This window comes from Acinonyx jubatus, chromosome D3 (genome assembly GCF_027475565.1).
Source record: "Acinonyx jubatus isolate Ajub_Pintada_27869175 chromosome D3, VMU_Ajub_asm_v1.0, whole genome shotgun sequence".
Taxonomy (NCBI): Eukaryota; Metazoa; Chordata; class Mammalia; order Carnivora; family Felidae; genus Acinonyx; species Acinonyx jubatus.
In genome coordinates this window covers 9,478,172-9,500,962 of record NC_069392.1, presented here as the reverse complement: position 1 = coordinate 9,500,962, position 22,791 = coordinate 9,478,172, and the positions used below count along the sequence as shown (strand labels likewise).

Here is a 22,791-nt window from a genome sequence, read left to right as displayed (position 1 = left end):
ATTAATGTAATCATAATACCCCAACTTGATAAAGATGGCATTTTTTAAAGGCAGAGATAATCTCACTTATTCTGAATGTAGACACAAGCAAAAAGATGTATCAAAAATGGAATCTTGTATATTGGAGGAAAATACCATGCTCAAAAAGAATTTATGCCATGAAAGCAGACACATAGATCAATGGAACAGAATAGAAAATACAGAAGTAGACCCACAAATGGCTGGCCAACTAATCTTCGACAAAACAGGAAGGAATATCCAGTGGAAAAAAGACCATCTCTACAGCAAATGGTGTGGGAAAACTGGCCAGCGACATGCAGAAGAATGAACCTGGACAGCACTTCCTTAACACCATACACAAAAATAAATTCAAAATAAATGAAAGATCTAAATGTAAAACAGGAAACCATCAAAGTCTTAGAGGAGAAAATAGGCAGCAACCTCTTTGACCTTGGCCACAGCAACTTCTTACTCAACACATCTGGAGGCAAGGGAAACAAAAGCAAAAATGCACTATTGGGACCTCATCAAGATAAAAATCTTCTGCACAGTGAAGGAAACAGTTATCAAAATAAAAAGGCAACCAATGGAGTGGGAGAAGACATTTGCAAATGACATATCAGATAAAGGGTTAGTATCTAAAATCTATAAAGAACTCAACACCCAAAAAACAAATAATCCAGTGAAGAAATGGACAGAAGACATGAATAGACACTTCTCCAAAGAAGACATCCAGATGGCTAACAGACACATGAAAAGATGCTCAACATCATTCATCATCAGGGAAATACAAATCAAAACTACAATGAGATACCACCTCACAGCTGTCAGAATGGCTAAAATTAACAGCTCAGGAAACAACAGACATTGGCAAGGATGCAGAGAAAGGGGAACCCTTTTGCATACTTGCTGGGAATGCAAACTGGTGCAGCCACTCCAGAAAATAGTATAGAGGTTTCTCAAAAAGTTAAAAATAGAACTACCCTGCGACCCAGCAAGTACACTACTAGGAAGTTATAGAAAGGATACAAAAATGCTGAGGGGCACATGTGCTGCCGTGCCTATAGCAGTGCTATCAACTAGCCAAATTATGGAAAGAGCCCAAATGTGCATTGACTGATGAATGGATAAAGAAGATGTGGGGTGTGTGTATGTGTGTGTGTGTGTGTATGTATAATGGAATATTATATATTATTATATAATTTGATGATAAAAAAACATGAAATCTTGCCATTTACAACAATATGGATGGAGCTAGAATGTATTATGCTAGGCAAAATAAGTAAGAGAAGCACAAATGTGATTTCATTCATATGTGGAATTCAAGAAACAAAACATGAGTATAGGGAAAGGGAAGGAAAAATAAGATAAAAACGGAAAAGGGGACAAACCATAAAAGACTCTTAAATACAGAGAACTCAGGGTGGCTGGAGGGGATGAGGGGAGGAATGGGCTAAATGGGTGATGGGCATTAAGGGAGGTCACTTGTTGGGATGAGCACTCGGTATTATACGTAAGTGATGAATCACTGAATTCTACTCTTGAAACAAATACTGCACTATATGTTAACTGACTTGAATTTAGATTTAAAAAGAATTTATGCTAGAAACATAAGCATGAGTTTCACTTTTTAATAAATGCATCATCATAATCCATGACACAAAAGCTTAAAGGAGAAAAAAATGAACCTAAGACTATCTACCAAAAATGTTGTTAAAATTCACCAACTATTCCTATTTTTAAAATTTTCATGGGAGGGGTGCCTGGGTGGCTCAGTCAGTTGGGTGTCTGGCTCTTGATCTCAGTTCAGGTCATGATCTCACAGACTGTGAGCCCCGCATTGGGCTCCAGCGCTAAGCTTGGAGCCTGCTTAGGATTCTCTCTATGCTCCTCCCTCTCTGCCTTTCACTCTCTCTCTTTCCCTCTCTCTCCAAATAAATAAATAAAATTAGTTTAAAAAAACTTTAATGGAATACAAAGATATTACATAAACATAGTAAAGACTGTTTACCAAAATCTAATAGCAAATAGCTTTTTTTTAATATCAAATCTATTGTCAAATTGGTTTCCATAAAACACCCAGTGCTTATCCCAAAAGGTGCCCTCCTCAATGCCCATCACCCACCTTCCCCTCCCTCCCACCCCCCATCTACCCTCAGTTTGTTCTCAGTTTTTAACAGTCTCTTATGCTTTGGCTCTCTCCCTCTCTAACCTCTTTTTTTTTTTTTCCCCTCTGCTCCCCCATGGTCTTCTGCTAAGTTTCTCAGGATCCACATAAGAGTGAAAACATATGGTATCTGTCGTTCTCTGTATGACTTATTTCACTTAGCGTAACACTCTCCAGTTCCATCCACGTTGCTACAAAAGGCCATATTTCATTCTTTCTCATTGCCACGTAGTATTCCATTGTGTATATAAACCACAATTTCTTTATCCACTCGTCAGTTGATGGACATTTAGGCTCTTTCCATAATCTGGCTACTGTTGAAAGTGCTGCTATAAACATTGGGGTACAAGTGCCCCTATGCATCAGCACTCCTGTATCCCTTGGGTAAATTCCTAGCAGTGCTATTGCTGGGTCATAGGGTAGGTCTATTTTTAATTGCAAATAGCATTTTAATCATTGAAATAGGGAAGGTATTTCCACTTAAAATCTATTTTCTTTGCCTTTTTGTCCTAGTCCATTTGAATTACTTCCAGTAGATTCTCCCCAGTGTGAGACTTTGTCCTGGAAGTTTAATTTTAAAAACTCGTAGTCCTTAGACTTCTCTGGTATGTCCCCACCTTACAGTTGACCTCTTGCATTCTCCCCAAAATTGAGGTGTCAGAAACCCTTTCCAGTTTCAGGTGCTTTTTCTGCAAATTGGCTCACTCTGCTTCCCAGAATATCTGTTTGGTAGTTAGGGTATTTCCTTTTGTGGGGCCAAGTAGACATCTCATTACTCTTCTCTGCTTTCTCTCTGACAGATACTAATACCACTTGGGTCTTAACAGCTGTCAATAGTTTGTCCTCATCTACCCATACTTGGGGGTTTGTCGATGCCTTATCACCTTTTGTTGCTGTTGTTTGTAGGTTTTGATTTTACCATCCTAGTGCTTTGGCATTTTTTATGTGGTGATTTGAGGAGACTGTGAAAAACTGAAGTGCTGCTGCCACTTTGTGCAAATCTCCCTTCTTTTGTCATATGTAAATTTGTTTCCTAATCATTAAAAAATAGAATGTTACATCCTATGGTAAATAATTTTTTCCATGGACTGTGATATGGAGCCTTGCTCAAAAAGTTGTCTTTTTTTTTAAACCTAGAAAACTTGAATTCAAGTCCCGGTTTGGTTATTTGCAAATTGTTGTTTTTGTCATTTAATCTAAGCATCAGCTTCTTTTTTGTAGTGTGGAAATAACAGTATCTGAGTTTTGTTGATTATTCAACAGCATTTCTAGAAATGCTTTGCAAAGTAAAAAGTGCAATCAATGCAAATACAAAATATCATTACTTCTTCAGTTTGCCTTAACTGAGAACTTTCCTAGGGTTTCCCCTTTCCCATGCATGTTTTTTTCCAAAAAGTTTTTTTTTTTTAATTGCAGGAGAGTATAGCAAAATTCTTACTATGTAATCAAGAATATTTGACCCATTATAGAGGCCCAGTGAATTAGCCAGGCGTGAAATCCTTTGCAGAAATGATAGTGTCTTTCTTCAAATACCTTGATGCTGCTTTATTTGAATCACATCAAATATAGTAAGCATTAAAATGCCCAAGATCCCACCAAAGCATTTCCTTTGAAGAGCTCGTGGACCCATCTCCAAAACAAAATGAGTTATTTATTTGTTTGTTTGTTTGTTTGTTTCTTATAGAGCGCAAGCAGGGAAGAGGACGGAGGGAGGGAGGGAGAGAGAGAGAGAGACAAAGAGAGAGAGAACCTCAAGCAGGCTGCACCCTCAGTGGAGAGCCCAATGAGAGGCTCGATCCCACAACCCTGGGATCAAGACCAAAGCCGAAATCAAGAGTCAGACACTCAACTGACTGAGCTACCCAGGCACCCCCAAAATGAATTTTTAAAGCATAATACTATTACACATACATTTATGTACATAAAACCTTATGTTTTCTACCTAAAAATAGACCATACTGATAATAATTGTTCCCAATAGGGAGGACTGGGAAGATCAGAAGTAGTGATGAACAGGGATTTAGCCCTATATTTAATGTTTTAAACTTTAAAAAATAGCTTTAGGGGCACGTGGGTGGCTCAGTAATTTAAGCGTCCAACTTCGGCTCAGGTCATGATCTCGTGGTTCATGGGTTCGAGCTCCACTTCGGGCTCTGTGCTGACAGCTCAGAGCTTGGAGCTTGCTTGCTTCAGATTCTTTGTCTCCCTCTCTCTCTGCCCCTCCCCTGCTCATGCTCTGTCTGTCTCTCTCACTCTCAAATAAACATTTAAAAAAAATTTAGATAGCTTTACTGATGTATAATTAATATACTATAAAATTCACCCATTTAAAGCTTATTTACAGATTGTGCAGCCATCATCATAATCTCATTTTAGAACATTTTTATCACTCTAGAAAGAAACCTGTGTTCAGTAGCAGTCACTCCTCATTCTCTTCCATCAGCTTCTTCCTTTCTTTATGGATTTGCCTATTCTAGATGTAAATATAGATGAAATCATGTAATATGTGACCTTCTGTGACTGGCTTTTTTCATTTAGCACAATGTTTTTCAAGGTTCTCCTGTACTATATAGTATGTATCACTATTACTTTCCTTTTTATTACTAAGTAATGGTCCATTGTATGGTGATAGCACATTTTATTTACCACCAAGCTCTAGGCAGAACCACATTGCCTGATGCTAACACAGTTCCTCACTTTCCTCTTTGAAGATTCTTATCCTGCCCACTCTACCAGTTCCCTCTTCTTCCTGACAAGTTTTTTTTTCATGAAATATTTATTTAAGAAAATAAGTATTACACAGAAGAAGACACTTTAAACTAGTTAAATTTAGGTGAATTTTTGTAAAGCATAAGCTGGGTCCTCATTTCAGAGGTACATCCTGAATAGGAATTTCTGGGGTTTATAACTTATAGACATTGAGGGGATGTGGGATGAGAAGGATTTACCCTACAACGGCCTAATTTGCTAATATGAGATGTAACAAAGGAAAACAATGGTAACCTGAACAAATATTTATTGCATATTTTGTTCTGAACAGTAGTCTAAAAGTTTTACATACTAGCAATCCTCATGGTAACCCTGCAAGGTATGTATGATGTGTTCAATTTATGGTTGAAAAAAACCTGACGTTCATAGGGTAAAAATGTTATCCAAACTCAAAGCTAAGAAAGATGAGTAGAGATTCAAACCCACATTTCTATGACTTCAAAGTCCCAAGTGCTTTGGCCAACCTCTCTAATTAGACCTAGAGTTGGACAGTGGTATGGGAAGTGCTATCTCTGTATATGAAGTTTAGATTCATTTTAGTGAATTCAAGGGGCAGTAGGCTTGGGGCAGAAGATCCAAAGCCCCAACAGACTATTCCTAAACCTGTAATGTCATATCTGGGAAAAAACATTGATTTTTTTTTCATTGAGAAATGTCTTCTGAGGCTACCTCTGCAAGGCCATATAGGAGAGGGGCAGGTTCCCATAAATCTCCTCTGCCTCATCCACTGCTAACAATGAATTGTAGCTGTAGAGTTACTGTTTCTCTGAACCAAGTGGGATCCAAGCAGCCAAAGTTTGAATTAACTCAAGCAAGCAACAGGCTTGTCTGAAGCAGGATACTGGGAGGTGCTTCTCACTTGGTTTAAGTTTCCAGAACTAGCCTGTCAGTTGTTACTGAGAGAAGAATTCTGCCAATAAGAGTGGTGGAAAAGAGAAAGGAATAATGGGAAGACAGCACAGGTAAAGAATAGGACCCAGAAGAAAATCCTGGATGGATTTTGTTGGCAGTATTACTTATAATGGCTAAAAACAACAACCCTGGGTACAAAATTCATGTCTGTCTATTGAAAATGGTTGAGGGGTACCTGGGTGGCTCAGTCAGTTAAGTGTCCAACTTTGGCTCAGGTCATGATTTCACAGTTCGTGGGCTCGAGCCCCGTGTTGGGCTCTGTACTGACAGCTCGGAGCCTGGAGCCTGCTTCTGCTTCTATGTCTCCCTCTCTCCCTGCCCCTCCCCTGCTCACACTCTGTCTCTCTCTGTCTCAAAAATAAATAAATGTAAAAAAAATGTTTTAAACGATTGTGTTAACTATAGAATATCGTTAGCAACATACCATGGAATACTGTGCAGTCATGACAAAGAGTGGTTTAGAAATGCACAGAATGACTTGGTGAGCCTGCCACTATGCAGATAAAAGCAAGATTCAAAGGAATGTAGATAACATGAGGTCATTTTAAAAAGATTACCCCTAAAACATTTATATCTAATTATAGGACTATGGAAAAGAATGTGGAAAGTTGTACACCAGGTTAGCAGTGATTTCTAAGAATAAAGTGGGAGAACTGCAGTCAGTCAAGGGCGTGGAAGAGAATATGGTAAGCGAAATAAGTCAAGAGAGCATCTTACTAAAGGGAGGGAGTCCAAAATAAAAGGAGCATATAGGATATGATTTCATTTTGTAAAAGTATTTGGTCTAAGCTTTCTGAAAATAGCAGGGATTACCGTTCAGAAATCAGGGGATAATGGATGCTTGACATCAATGCTTCGAGACTTCACAGAGGCTACCCCTCCGGGGTGGGGGTTGGGGTACCTTCAGACATTCTCATGCCTCAGTCTTTTACCTGCACCCTTTTATACAAAGCCCAAGTCCCCAACTTCCAACTTTTCTCTCACAAAATCCTTCCTTCTCAATGATCAACATTACAACGAATTCTATAAGAATGTAACTTTGCCTGCATGGAAGACCACTCATTTATAAGTTTAGTCAAGCTGTATAATCAGTCTTGTCTCAACCACTCTAATGAAGAACAGGCCTTGAGTTTGACCTTTAAAATAAAACCTCACTAAAAGGTTCTCCTACAAAGGCAAATTTTGCATCCCCCTCTGATTAAACAAAAACTGATAATTTGAAATGTCTATAATTACAGTTATGTCATAGGTTTCAAAGATACAGGATCTATTTCAGAGGTAAGATCAAGGTCAAACTGTTTAGCTTCTCTCCCCGGCAGTCTCTGGAATAGAATGATTTTTTCATAACAGGACATAAGGTGGTAGATTGTGCATATTTATGGGGAAAGGTAATGGAAGATTCATTTTCCCATTCACAGTAATCACCTAGAGCCATAAGACATATATAATGAAGGGATTGATAAAGAAGCTCAGGGGTGCCTGGATGGCTCAGTCGGTTAAGCATCCAACTTTGGCCTAGGTCATGATCTTGCTGTTCCTGAGTTCGAGCCCTGTGTCAGGCTCTGCGTGGGCAGCTCAGAGCCTGGAGCCTGTTTCAGATTCTGTGCCTCCCTCTCTCTCTCTCTCTTCCCCTCCCCCACTCACACTCTCACACTCATTACAAAAATAAGTAAACATTAAAATTTTTTTTTAAGTTTAAAAATTTTGATAGCTGTATGTCTAGAAGCAGGGTGAAAACTTATTTTAAAGTTGTTAAGCATTTTCATTGGTGGAGGAAGATTGCTTTTTTTAAATTTCACTTTATGAAAACATTTTAGTGAGACTTTTGATCAATACCCCACCCTAAATGACAAAATTCTACTCAGGAATGTAGTTTCAGCCCACAACTAATAACATCATACACAGTGATAAAAATCTGAACACTTTTCCTCTAAGATCAGGAACAAGACAAGGATACCGACTCTAACCACTTTTATTCAACATAGTATTGGAAATCCTAGCCAGAGAAATGGGGCAAGAAAAATAAAAGGCATCCAGAGAGGAAGAAGTAAAGCCTCACTACTTGCAGATGACATATAAAGACTCCACTAGGGTGCCTGGCTGGCTCAGTCAGTAGAGCATGAGACTCTTGATCTCAGGGTTGTGAGTTCAAGCCCCATGTTGGCTGTAAAGTTTAAACATTATTAATAATAAGTAATAAAGACTCCAACAGAAAATTTAGAACTAGTAAGTGAATTCAGTCAAGTTGCAGGATGCAAAATCAATATACAAAATCAGTTGTGTTTCTATACACTAATAATGAACTATCAGAAAAATTAAGAGCCCCATTTACAATTGCCTCAAAAAGAATAAAATACCTAGGAATAAATTTAACCAAGGAGGTGAAAGACCTGTAATTGAAAACTGTAAGACGCTGATGGAAGACATTGAGGAAGACACAAAGAAATGGAAAGATACTTCATGCTTATGGGTTGGAAGAATTCATATTGTTTATTTTTTTAATGTTTATTTTTGAGAGAAGCAGAACAGGCAGAGAGAGAGGGAGACACAGAATCTGAAGCAGGCTCCAGGCTCCGAGCTGTCAGCACAGAGCCTGACGCAGGGCTCAAACCCATGAGCCGCGAGATCATGACCTGAGCAGAAGTTGGATGCTTAACTGACTGAGCCACCCAGGTGCCCCAAGAATTAATATTGTTAAAATGCCCATACTATCCAAAGAAATCTACAGATTCAGTTCAGTTCCTACAAAAATTTCACAGTATTTTTATGTAGAAATAGAATAAATACCCTAAAATTTGTGTGGAACCACAAAAGTAACCAAAACAATCTTAAGAAAGAAGAACAAAGTTGGAAGCATCACACTTTCTGATTTCAAACTATATTACAAAAGCTTAGTAATCAAAACCGTATGGCATTGGCATAAAAACAGACACATAGGTCAATGGAACAGAATAGAAAGCCCAGAAATAAACTCACACATATAGGCAATTAATTTAGGACAGTAAAGCCACAAATAGGCAATGGGGAAAGGACAGTCTCTTAAATGATGTTGGGACAACTGTACAGCCACATGCAAAAGAATGAAGCTGGACCACTATCATACCCATACACAAAAATTAACTTAAAATTGATTAAAGATTTGAACATAAGACCTGAAACCATACAACTCCTAGAAGAAAACATAGGCAATAAGCTTCTTGACATTGGTCTTGGTAGTGCTTTTTTGGATCTGACACCAAAAGCAAAGGCAACAAAAGCAAAAATAAACAGCTGAAACTACATCAAACTAAAAGTTTCCATAGCAAAAGAAATCATCAACAGAATGAAATCATCAACTACTGAATGGGAGAAAATACTTGCAAATCATGTATTTAATAAGGAGTTAATATCCAAAACATGTAAAGAACTCATACGACTAAAAAGCAGTAAAACAACCCAATCAAAAAATGGGAAGAGGATCTGAATAGACATTTTTCCAAAGAAGACCTACCAGGGGACATCTGGGTGACTTAGTTGGTTAAGCGTCTGACTCTTGATTTTGCTCAGGTCATGATCTCCATGTTTGTGGAATTGGGGCTCTGTGCTGAATGTGTGGTGCCTGCTTTGAATTCTCTCTCCCATTCTCTCTGCCCCTCTCCTGCTCGTGTGCATGCAGGTGCACGTGCACACACGCTCTCTCTATATATGTATGTATATTTGTATATGTATTTATATATATTTATTTATATATATATATGTTTATATATATAAAAACATAGGAGCACCTGGGTGGGTCAGTCGGTTAAGCGTCCGGCTTTGGCTCAGGTCATGGTCTCCTGGCTCTTGATTTAGAGCCCTGCTTCCAGCTCTGTGCTGACAGCTTGAAGCCTGGGGCCTGCTTTGGATTCTGTGTCTGTCTCCTTTTCTCTGCCACTCTCCCGCTCCTGTTCTTTCTCCCTCTTTCAAAAATGAATAAACGTTAAAAATTTTTTAAAGGCCATACAGGTGGCCAACAGGTTCATGAAAAGGAGCTCAGTATCACTCATCATCAGGGAAATGCAAATCAAAGCTACACTGAGATATCACCCTACACCTGTTAGAATGGTTATTATCAAAAATGCATGAACTAACAAGTGTTGGTGAGGATGTGGACAAAAGGGACCCCTTGTGCGCTATTTGTGGGAATGTAAATTGGTGCATCCACTATGGAAAACACTATGGCATTTTCTCAAAAAAGTTAAAAATAGAACTACTATATGATTTAGTAATTCCACTATTGGCTATCCAAAGGAAACAAAACACTAACTTGAAAAGATACCTGTACCTTCATGTTCACTGCAGCATTATTGACAATAGCCAAGACATGGAAGCTACCTAAGTGTTATCAGTGGATGAATGGATAAAGAAAATGTGAAAATATATATGTATGTTTATCTACTATATATAAAGGAGTATTATATATATATATATATATATATATATATTCATTCAACAAGAAAAAGAAATTTGCCATATGTAACAACATGGATGGACCTTGACAGAATTTGAAATAAGTCCGTAGAGAAAGACCAATATCATATATTCTCAAATACATGTGGAATCTAAAAACAAACAAAAACCAGAAATACCTCATAGATACAAAGAACAAATGAAAAGTTTCCAGAGGCAGGGGATGAAGGGATTGGTGAAATGGGTGAAGGCAGTCAAGAGATACAGACTTTTCAATCATAGAATAAATAAGTCCTGGGGATATAATATACAGTATGATGACTAATACTGTGTTATATATTTGAAAGTTGCTAAGAAAGTAGAACTTACAGGTTCTCATAAGAAAAAAAATTATGTGTGGTGATGTATGTTAGCTTATTGTGATAATCATTTCGAAATATATCCAAATACAAATTACTGTGTTGTACACCTGAAACTAATGTTATGTCAATTGTATATCAATAAAAATAAAAAATAAGCTTAAGAAATGAAGTTTGAACATATAAAAAAGCTAAATTTTTGTCAAACTAATTTCATGCTTTGTCTCTGTTCTGTGTTCATGTGAGGTTATGATGACGTGATCTAGGTTTTCAGTTGTCATTAAAAAAAAATTTTTTCCCCTTCTCACTGGGCGCCAGAGAATGTGGTGGAATCTGATTCCAAGTAATGAGGATATTATCACAAGCACTCCTACAGGAACCATAAAGGATGTTAGGTCAGGTCAAAAAGGAGAGAGATGGCCTATCCAGGTCACCAGTTGGGCATGACCCCTGGACTCTTAGAAACATTAATACATATCTGCAGCATCCAAATGTTTTTCTTTTCCATATTATAATTTCTCTTTGTTCCCCTCAACCACAAATGTAGATAAAAATGTAGAGCCTGGATGGAGCTGTGCTCTGAGGAACTAAGGGAAGGGCCTGGGTCTCCGCTCGCCTAAGGCAGCACAGAAAGGACAATAGTTGACCAGGAAAGATGGGCAAAATATAGAAGCAGGTCACCATCAGAAGTTTTAGGAAAGCAGCTGTCTGTTGACTACTGACACAGATTATTGGATAGTGCTACAAGTATTCGTCAGAATCCCTCAGATGGGGAGGGGAGTCAGGTGAAAAGGTGTGCTTTCTAGAGTACACACAATGCGGAATTGTCACCTGAGCTTTACAAGAAACTCGGACCCTTGGAACACAGAGATTTCATAGCCCAAGTTACATCTGCTTTCTCCTGCCCACATTAAAACTGGCCACCTGCCCTACCATAGACTATCATAATCTGGTTTAAACTTCATTTGCTGGAATTTGAGATTTTATAAACTTTTGATTACTTGACAATTTATAAATGTTTAGCAATCGATATTGTGTCTAGATTTCACTTGTGTTAAGGAGTAGCAAGAGACCTTCTGCCCAGGGAATGAATCTGGCCCTATATTTTATGGTTAGCACCATTTAATTATTCACTGGATAAACATTTATTAAGCATCTACAATCAACACTAAATAAGATGACCATTCCATGATGTCAGGATGTAATAGGAGAAAAGACATTTTCATCAATAATGATTACACAATTTTGGAATTCATAATAGAGGTCAATTAGGGGCATATACCTATTGAGTGTCTTCCCCATCACTTTTTACCACAGGAAAAAGCTCATGAAGAAATGGAAAATGGAGACTGAGTCATACCTGAGGAAAGATACAGGTTCTACTACTTAACCAGATCTAGAGCAAATTTTCTTTGCTTCCTCATGAACAAGATGGAGGTTTCATAGGGAAGTTGGGAGGATTAAGTTGAGACAATGAATGCAAAGTATTTAATACAGTTCCTAGCACAGAATGAATAGCATTAATATTACACTTGCTTTGTGCTGTCTTCACCAAGTTATATCTACCACCTCTAAGCTCCATTACCTGTAATTGGAGAGATTGCTTCAGATGTCAGTCAACAAGTTATTAGTTTCAATAAATTTTAAAAATAGACAAAATTTTAGTTTTGTACATATACTTAGCACTGTGGTAGGGGCCTCTATACCATTATAAAATTAGTATAAATAGAGTTTGCTAAGTCTACATGATGTTCATCAGACATGAGATATTTGGAGATCTGAAATTCATCCCATGAAGATTAGTACAGAGGAAATGCTATGAAAGCTTCTCTAAAAGAAAAAGAAATGAAACCTTTTCGATAAAGAGTGAGGATGGCTATAGGAAGGTCTTGGAAATACCAGGAAGTAATAAATTGTATATACATATGTCATATTAAACATCTGCCAGATTTGATAAGGTACATGACTTCAACACTTGCCCCTTGACAATCAGGGTCTTCTGGTTTACCAGGTATAGCACATCCCACAGAGTCCCAGAACAAAGTAGACTCAATAATTATGCCAAGTGGAATCTGAAGAGATGTATAATCTGAATAAAGTTTTATTTATTTTTGGATTTAAACACTCCTCGTTTTCTGAATGCACATTTATAGGGCAAATTGCTCACATTAAAAACTGTCCTCATAATATGTAGTGGTATTGCAATGAAAAAACAAGTGAAAATAATAAATGTAGGTACATGTGGTAATGTATGTCAAACAGCTTACATGAAAGATGACGTGTCCTAAAAAAGTTCCTGGTGAATGGAAAAAAATGGCCCAAGGCAGACAATGATGTCTATAGATGCATATGAAGGGTTCAAATGAAACGTGGAAAAGTAAGAAGTAGTAAAACATTTACTATATTAAATAAATAAAACCTCAGTTACTAAAATGAATAATAAAAGCAGATGAATCCCTGCTCCTACATTAGTATATTTTTACGGACTGAATAATTCTAGTTAGAGCCACTGGAGCTATCAATTCCCACTTCACCTATACATCCCTGAGCCTTTCATTCCCACTCAGTGCTTGAGATGTTTGATATATTTGACTTCTTCCTCCCTCTTATGGCTCTGATTCCTCCTCTTCCTCTTCCTCTTCCTCCTCTTCCTCTTTCTCTTTCTCTTTCTCTTCCTCTTCCTCTTCCTCTTCCTCTTCCTCTTCCTCTTTCTCTTTCTCTTTCTCTTCTGATGGAGGCTCTTCAGCTGCCTTTTCTGCAGCAGGTATTTCAGGCTCTGGGGGCTTTACCACAGCCTTTTCTGGACCCTTTTCTGTGGGTTCTGGATGAGCTTCTTTTGTACATTTACGAAGGATGATGACACAAACAATTATCAATACTGTGCCCAAAAGTATCAGGAGTAATATGAGCAAATAGTCTGAGAAATTTTCTTTATCTTTGTGAACAGTGGTAGTGTTTTGAGTTTCACCTGGGTGTGGTGCACTAGGAGAGCCACTGTCCACACTACCCCCATTTCCTGCAGTTTTGCAGTTGGGGGGTGCATAGCCAGCCTCACAATGGCAGTGCTTTAAATTGTTGCAAACTCCTCTCCCATTACACATTTCTTTCGGTTCACAGTCGTAGTTGAGCACAGCATGATCAGTGCAGGAGCGATTCATACAGATTTTCTCTGGGGCACAAAGAGTGCCAATGTGCACATATCCATTATCAGGGATATCAGTAATGTCATAGACATCCATGCTCCAGCAGAAATCATCTTTATGAGGGACCTGAATCATTGTTTGATTAGGTTTAATTTCTGGTACATGTTTAATATTTGTACATATGATTTTCCCACAATATATGTTTTCATCCTCACATTTAATGTATTCTGACCTAGGTGATGTGGGAAAGCCACAGTTTCCAAATCGGTCTCCTTTGGTGTTCATGGAAATGTAACAGTCTTCTGGGGCAGACCTTGCAGGGTACCCAAAGACATGTAGACATTGAATATCCGGGGTCCTGCACACACCCTGAACACAATAGTGAACTCTTTCACAAGTTGTACCATCTTGCTTGTATGTGTCGTGGGGGCATATTGCAGTCGTACCATCACAATATTCAGGAAGGTCACACTCTCCAAGAGCAGGACGACATATGAATCCCTTTTCTGCAAATCCACATGTTTCATTACAGCAGGGTCCAGGACTACACTTTGCATTTTCCTTCAGCCTACATGTTTGGTCACAGCACCGGTGATCACCACAGTCAGGTCCACAGTCACACTCCTCACTGTCCTCCAACACACCATTTCCACACTCTGCATTCCTACGCAGGCGATGTTGGGGCCGAGGCTTGTTAAATAGGCAGCCCCCTTTGTGTTCCCGGAGGAACTGGTAGAAGTAATCAGAGCTGCAGTTGCTGAAGCCACCTTCTTTGGTGATATTTTCACGCATGAGGCACAAGCGTTTATCTCTACAAGCGCAGGCCGAGTGGTCGTGCCGAATACCCAAGTTGTGCCCAAGCTCGTGGGCCATGAGCGCTGCAAACAGGAGGACGTCTTCATGATGGAAGGACTCAACGGCTGCCGCAAAGCCACTTGAACAGGCACCACTGAGAAATGCCTGTCCCACGTCTCCTTCAGGACGATGTCCAACGATCATGTGGGCAACATCGTGCTTCACACGACGGGAGAGCTTCTCCTGCCTCCAGCTGTTGAAATTCCCGAGTGTAACTTGCAAGTCCGCCGGGACTTCTATGAGGTCCCCCTCGGTCCAAATCTCCATTCCAGCCAGCACCACCTCTGTGTTTATCCCCCTGGTGAAGCTGTTGGCCAGAGCGGTGATGTCCATGACCCTCTGGACTGCCTCACTGACGTCACTGCCCCACATTTGGAACCGCTGGTTGTTGACCACGACAAACATCTCCACGTACTTGGTGTGTGACCAAAAGGAGGACGGTGCCTGTGGACTGTGAGGCTTCCTGCTCCCCTGCTGCCGGCTGGCAGGCGCCACTTGGCTGCCTTTGGAAGTGACCCCACAGGAGACTCGAGCTTGGTGTGCCATCGTGTACAACACATGTTCAGAGCGTTTCGAAGTGTCCTTGGGCTTAATGCCATAGGGTTTCCCCTCCTTAATCAGGATGCCCCTGAGGCCTGAACAGGTGTTGAGAGAAACAAAAGAACCCGGGACTCCTTCTATGTAGCCTTCATAGTGACAGTCATGTGAGATGAAAGGCATTTCTTGCCCCAGGACGCCACCGTGGTAGCTGAAGACTGGAAAGTCCTTCACAAAACAGTCTCTCTTTGCCTTCAGGTGAATCATCCATTTCTGGCCCTGCATTAAGAGCATATAGGATGCCTTTTCCACTGGGTCTTCCCTTCCCTTGACTGTCAGGCTCTTGGGGATGACTGTTTCATAAGAAGAGTAATATACAGATCCCAGGTCACAGTACATGCTTGGCAGGAAAATCAACGCCAACGCTAGCATGATCCCCAACCTGACACACGGAGGTCCCGGCACCACTAGTGCCCACCTCGAGCCCTTCATTTGGGGAGCCCGAGTCGGAAGCGCTCTGCCAGCCTCATGTGTAACCACTTGGTATTTCTGTAGCGAAGACAAGGAGGAGGCAGAGTGTCTCACAGAGGCTGCCACTGGCATGGCCATTGTGAATCGGTTGATGGTGTGCGGCCTGTGTCCATTAGCAGCCTTCCCTGACACGCCGACCCTCACATGGGAGTCTGGCATTATGGAGTCAAGGCATTAGCTCCAGATCTATGCTGGCTGTAGGAAGGGTGGCTGGCTGCTGCCTACTTCTGAGAGGCACAGCCTCTGGCTGTGTCCTTTCCAGTCTCTCTGATCTCTCTGTAATCCTTCAGATAGCGTCCTTTCTCTGTGACTTCCTTCCACAGCATCAGCTTCGGTGCTCCGTGGCTACGGTCCTTTTGACACCGTGGAGTGATGTAATCACGAAGGGCTGTGAACTCTAAAACGCAAGACCATCCCTTGAGAGTGGAAACAAAACCTGCATGCCTCCTTCAACTGTGCCACACGGAACGCCCCGCCCCCACCCCTCCTGTTGTCCGTTGCTTGACTAACTCCAAGTGTTCCAGACCAGGGGGCTTAGACATCTTTGGTGGGCACCCTCTGTTGCTCACTTACCCTCTTCTAAACCTCTTGCTCTGTAACACATGGACGTCATAACTCAGAGTGTCCTTTATCCCTCAGTGAGGCATTATAGTGACGTGCACATCTCCCAGGCCAGTCTGTTCGCTAAGGCAAATGGGGTGGTGGGCCTGTGCCGCAGGATAGACCCAAGTGGGCTGGCGACCCATGGGGCACGGGTCAATACGCCTATGTTTTAACATCTTCAAAGCTCGGTTCCTCAAGTTCTGTTTATGACACTGTCCAAAAGTGTGTATGGGAGAGGCCAACAGAGCAGCCTCCTCTTATGTGCGAGTGTGAGTATCATGGGCATGTCAGTGGGTGAGTCCAGGCCCACACCCTTCTCAGGATGGCCCTGACATATGGCATGATGCTAAGGTTATGCCCGCTGTGAACTAGGTATCCTAAAAGTCTCCCCTGTGTTAGAATGTGGCCTCTACATGTCCAGTGACCACTTCTGTTTGTTCACCTTTATACCCTCAGGTCTAGAAGAGTGCTTGTCCAAGAGTAGATGAACAAGAATTATTTACTGAGTGAATAAATGACTCCCAGGTATGGGTGCTGTGATTGATGTCTCATCTGTTGCATGTTATTCGTTTGTACTTGCTGAACACCTGCCCTGAATGGCTGAAAGTGTCTTCAGGAAAACTCACAACCATGCTGACTAATGGCACATTTGTGATCTCAATGTGTACCTCTTCCTACATTTCACCGGTCAGGTCACCCTAATTTCTTCTTGCCTCACATTTCACTGAGAAAATGGAAGCAATCGAAAGGGAACTTCCACATGTAGAAGCCAGGTGAGCCCACCTGTACCTAGATTTTCCTCCTACTGTAGTGGATAAATTGTCCATGCTCCACTCTGAGGCCTATCCCTCTGTTTGTATCTAGAGTCACCTTCGCATTCTGTTTCTCATGGGCTTCACTTTTCCAGTGGTCCCTTCTCTCTTTTACACCTTAAACATCTGTTTGTCCATTGTATCCTATCTCACTATGTGCTGTAATATCTCACTTTTATGAAACCATCCTTCTCAGTTCACATCACTGCCCAGTCACATCCAGGTTCTCTTCTCTGTTTCACAAGGAAACTTTTTTGAAAGGGTGTGTAAACATTCTGTTCCAACCTGCATCACTAACTTTCTTTTCCAAAATGTTTTCCTTTGAATTACAGCACAAACACTACACGTGTATGAAACATGAATGTATTTTACTGCGAGTTACTAAAAAGAGAACAGCTGAGCCAGATACAAAAGGACAACTATGTTATGATTACATTTATATGAGGTTCCTCAAAGAGTCAAGTTCAAGAGACAGAAAGTAGAATAGAGGTGACCGGGAGCTGGGGAAAAGAGTAATGGGGGAGTTCTTGTTTAATGGGTGCAGACCTGCAGCTTGGGATGATGAAAAGTTCTGTAAATGGGTGGTGGTGACAGTTGTCCAACAGTGTGAATGTATTTAATGCCACCAAACTGTACACTGAAAAACAGTTAAGATGGCTGATGTTACATATATTTCACTCAGGGAGAGAAATAGCTGTGTGTGTACAACTCCACTGAAGTAATCAACAGTTTTAGCTCCACAGAAGTCGCCCATTTACCATTCATTGCCAATCACAAACCCTCCTGCTCCAGAGAGAACCATGATCCTCTCTCTTTTGGTAACTCCTTTCTCACTTCTTAAAAAATTGTTTTGCTTCCTAAATAGGCATCCCAGAATTGTGGAATTTAGTTTACTTGTCTTTTAGTGACACCTTTATTGAGCTACAACTCACATAGTTTAAAGAGTACAATTCAGTGGTTTGTAGTATGTTCAGAAAATTATGCAGGCATCACCACAGTCGAGTTTGGAACATTTTCCTCACCCTCCAAGGAAAGCTCTCGTATTCATTATCAGTCCCTCCCCACTCTCCCCTCCCCTGAGCCCCTGGCCACCACTAGTGTACTTTCCAGCTCTATGACTGTCTGTTCCGGGCATTTCATAGCAATGGACTTTCTACCCGTGTGGTTTTCTGTGACTCCCTTGTTTCACCTCGCATCTTGTCAAGGATGAGCCATGTTGTAATATGTGTCCGTACCTCCTCATTGCGTTTTGGCCAAATTACGCATGCTTTTTGAATGAGTATTTACCGCATTTTATTTTTTGACCCATCAGTCGATGACCATTTTGATTGTGTCCACTTTTTGGCTATTGTGAATAATCCTGCTGCTATGGTCATTTGAGTACAAGTTTTTGCATGGACAAATGTTTTCATTTGCCTTGGGTAGGTTCTTGGGAGTGGAGGTGCTCGGTCGTATGTTAAGTCTGTGTTTAGCCTTTTGAGGAATGGCCCAACTGTTTTCTAAAGCAGCTACACAATTTTACATTCCTGGCAGCAGTAAGTGAGGATTCCAGTTTCTCCACATCCTCTGACATTCATTCCTGCCTGTCCTTTTGATTTTAGCCATCCTAGTGGATGTAAACTGGTATCTCGTTGTAGTTTTGATTTGCACTTTTCTGATAATTAGTAATATTGCACAGCCCCCTTCGTATTCTTATTGGTCATTTATTTCTTCTTTGGAGAAATGTCTCTTCACATCCCATACCCTTTTAAAATTGGGTGTCTTTCTCCTTGACTTGTGAGAGTTCTTAATATTGTCTGGGCATTAGTCCCTATCACGTAGATGATTTGCAAGTATTCTCTCCCATCCCGTGGGCTGTCTTTTCACTTCCTCAGTGCTGTGTTTCTCTCCGAGCGGACGGCTATTTCATTTTTCTTCTTCTTTTTTTCCTAATGCATTAAAACACACAGAACATGAATTTTACCGGTTTTAAGGACACACTTCACTGGTTTTAAATGCATCCATAATGTTGTGCTGCCGCCACCACTATCGATCTCCGGGACTCTTTTCGTCTTTTGACTGAAACTCCATAGTCAGTAAACTATACATCCCCAGGGTCTCCTTGCCTCCATCCCCTCGCAACCACCATTCTACTTTCTGTGTCTGTGATTGTGACTACTCTGAGTAATTCCTGTGAGTGGAATCACAACAGTATTTGTCTTTGGGGGACTGGCTTATTTCACTTAGCGTAATGTCCCCAAGGTCCATCTGTGTTGTAGCATGCGTCAGAATATTTTTTCTTTCTAATGGTGAGTAGAAATATTTTTTCTTTCTAAGGGTGTTACATTGTATATGTGTATACCACATTTTGCTTATCCGTTCGTCGCCGTCGGTGGACACTTAAGTTGCTTCCGTGTTTTAGCCACTGTGAATAGTGCTGCTAAGCACATGACATACAAATATCTCTTCCAGACCCTGCTTTCAGCTCTTTCGGGTATATGCCCAGAAGTGGAATTGCCGGATCATACAGCAATTCTATTTCCGATCTTTTGAGGAACCGCGACACTGTGTTCCGCAGTGGCTGTATCATTTTACGTTGTCACTGATAGCACACGTGGGTTCCAAGTTGCTCCACATCCTCTCCAGCACTTGCTCTTTTCTGGGTTTTTTGACAGTAGCCATCCTCATGGGTATGAGGTGGTACCTCAGTGGACTTTTGATTTGCATTTCCCTAATGATTGGCGATGTAGGCCATTGGTGTATCTTCTTTGCAGACATGTCTTTTCGAGTCCTTGGCCCATTCTTTGAATCAGGTTGTTGATTTTATAGTTGTTGAGTTTTAGGAGCTTCTCTGTATATTCTGGATGTTAATCCCTTCTCAGATACTTGACTTGCAAATATTTCCTTCCATTCTGTGAGTAGCCTTTTTACTGTGTTAATAGTGTTTTTTGATGCACAAGATCTAAAAATTTTCTTGAAGTCCATTTTGTCTTTTTTTGTTGTTGTTTTCTGTGCCTTTGGTGTCATTAGTTGGGAAAATCTTTGCCAAATCCAGTGCCGTGAAACTTTTGCCTTCTGTTTTCTTCTAAGAGTTGATAGCAAGACAGGTCCTGTGAATGGGGATTTTCTGGGGAAGTGCCAGATGTGTAAGTTAGTAACAGTTCTATGGCCATGAGGCCTTTGAAGAAGTTCCAAACTGTTCTGCCCCTTACACTGGGTGCTAGGCCGCCTGTTTTCACAGCTACTGCTGTTGATAGGATGTGGTGTTTCAAGGCTAGTGGGGACCTGAGGGAGAAGGGGGATATGGGACTAGGGCAATTAAAACTTCACAGAGTTCACTGCTCTAACCAAGATTTGGCTGCTTTACTGTTTCTGTTTTTGAACAAACCGGCTTCACATGGTTCTGTCTTGGATTAATTTTCATACTGGCGAAAAATTGATTTTGACTGTTTTTGCCTGTGTTGTGACTACCTTTATGGAGGAGGGGACTTGGGGGGGACCCTGCTTTAACCTTTTGGAAATCTTCCTGTTTTACCTCTTAACTTCCTGTGAATTCATAGGAATGCAGTGTGGCTGGCCTCTTTTGCTCCACATGGTATTTGAGTTTACACTTACTCTTTTTGGGTGCCGCCATAGCTCATTCCTTTCCACGTTGTTCTACACTTGCATTTCTCTTTGTGGATCAGTCACAACATTCACTGTATTATCTGTGAACACAGGGTTCTTTTCTTTGGGAATACTATGAAGAGTGCTTCTATGACCATTTTTGTCCAGTAACATGATGCAAATAAGCAGCAAGTTCTAGGGTATTTGCCTAGGAGTAAAATAGCTAAGTTACAGGGTACTTGAGACAATGAATGTAACTAGACAATAAAAAGTGCTATTTAAAAGCAGCACGGCTGTGTACATTTCTGAAGCAGTTTATGAGCGTTTCCACTGTTCCGCAGCAATACTTGGAGTTTTCAGTTTTATATAGTCAATCTTGGGTGTGTGGTGATATCTCTTTGTGGCTATCAAATCTGTATTTCTCTGAATACTGATGACATTGAACACTTCCACGGATGTTTGTTTGACTCATCCTTTACATCTTGACTCCAGTAGAATGAGCTTTCATTCCCACCCATCCATCCAAACTGCTCTGCTCCCGGATACCAATGGGTAACTCTCCGTTGTCAAATCAAACGATCACCACTCCGTCCTCACCTTACGGGCCTATTGACAGCATTTAAAAGATGATGGGTATGTTCTGCCTTGCCTTTTAAAACAATCACCCTGCCCGCTGGGTGGAGAGTAGGCTATTGAGGGGAACCAGGGTGGAAGCAGAGAGACCAGCTAGAGACTCTACAGTTGGCCAAGAGGGAGTAGATGATGGCTTGCAGTGCACTGGAGAGTGGGGTGGGGGCGGTGGTGATAAGAGGTCATATTCTGGATATATGTTGATGATAGAGCCAAGAGAATTTGCGGGTGGACTGGGCTTGAAGTGTAAAACTCTCCCAGAAACACGTTCTTGCTTGGTTTTCAGGACAGTGCTCTCTCCTGGTGGTAGCCCTACCATACCAGCCACTTCTCCCACTTCTTTCCTGAATCCTCATCTTATCAACACCTACACATGGAATGTCCTGGAGCTAAGTCCTCACCCAGTCCTCAGATCTGTTCCTTTCTCTAGCTGCTGTCTCCCTAGAGCACTCCCAGGACAGTGTCAGCCTGTCCCTAGCTTGGATATCATCTCCATACTGACAACTCTCAAATATACATCTGTGGCTGACTTCCCTCCTGACTTCTCGACCCAGTCCTCTCGCTGCCTGCTGGCATGCCCGCTTAGGTGTGTAATAGGCATCTCAAACTAAACATGTGCAACGGCTGCTCTTTGTACACTCCTCTGCCCCTCAGTAAATGGCAACTCTGTTCTTGCAGTTGCTCAGGGCGGAGCCACTGGGGTTGTCCTTCCCGCCTTTGTCTCACACTCTACATCTGCTCCCACGGCAAATCCTTTGAGCTCTACCTCATAATCCTCCCAGACTCTAGCCTCTTCTCACCACTGACACTTCAACCACCATCCTCAAAGCCTCTGATATCTCCCACTTGGCAAATCCCAAGGTCTGTAAGGATTCTCTGCTCACGCAGTGGCTCATCGCCCTACCCCTGCCTGTTCCTTGATCATGTAGCATATGGAGTGATCCTTCAGTACTTCTCCGCTCTGGTCACTCCTTTGCTGAAGCCCCTCCATGCTTCCCATCTCCACTGAATAGAAAACATAACTCCTTACCAATGCTTACCAAGTCTTCATGTGATCTGTCTCCACCCACAGCCCTCAACTGCTACTCTCCACCATGCTCATTGTGTCCAGATAATGCTGACCTCCCTGCTGTTCTTCAAACATGCCAAGCATGCTGCCATCTCAGGACCTTTCCACCTAGACTTCCCTCTGCCAGGTTTGTTCTTCCCCTGATACCTGCTGAGCTTCAGCTGTCACCTTCTTTTTTGAAAAAGTTGTGTTCATTTTTGAGAGAGAGAGACTGAGAGCGAGCAGGGGAGGGGCAGAGAGAGGGAGACACAGAATCCGAAGCAGGCTCCAGGCTCCGAGCTGTCAGCACAGAGCCCGGCAGGGGGCTTGAACGCACAGACTATAAGATGATGACTCGAGCTGAAGTCAGATGCTTAACCGACTGAGCCACCCAGGCGCCCTTGCCCTTACT

General features: G+C 41.4%; 2 protein-coding genes across 16 annotated transcripts in view; one reads left to right on the top strand and one right to left on the bottom strand.

Annotated features, from left to right (window-relative positions):
- Positions 1-22,791, top strand: part of TMEM116 (transmembrane protein 116) — a 163,698-nt gene that overhangs the window by 93,352 nt on the left and 47,555 nt on the right. For 9 of the 15 annotated variants that reach the window (XM_053205667.1, XM_053205666.1, XM_053205669.1 and 6 more), the window contains one exon: positions 22,404-22,527. The exons of 4 other annotated variants lie outside the window; for them this stretch is intronic. In XM_053205667.1, the coding sequence (XP_053061642.1) occupies positions 22,404-22,527 (124 nt within the window). Of the gene's footprint in view, positions 1-11,952; positions 13,759-16,024; positions 16,755-22,403; positions 22,528-22,791 lie in introns of those variants that run through there. 2 more of the 15 variants (XM_027043836.2, XM_053205676.1) reach the window with 2 other exon arrangements.
- Positions 12,737-16,187, bottom strand: LOC128312333 (disintegrin and metalloproteinase domain-containing protein 1a-like). The gene has a single exon (XM_053205658.1). It carries the CDS (start codon positions 15,858-15,860, stop codon positions 13,242-13,244), a length of 2,619 nt encoding a protein of 872 aa, XP_053061633.1. The 5' UTR covers positions 15,861-16,187; the 3' UTR covers positions 12,737-13,241.

Excerpts from the sequence above, each read along its gene's own strand:
- LOC128312333 (XM_053205658.1), bottom strand. The coding sequence starts at position 15,860 with ATGCCAGACTCCCATGTGAGGGTCGGCGTGTCAGGGAAGGCTGCTAAT.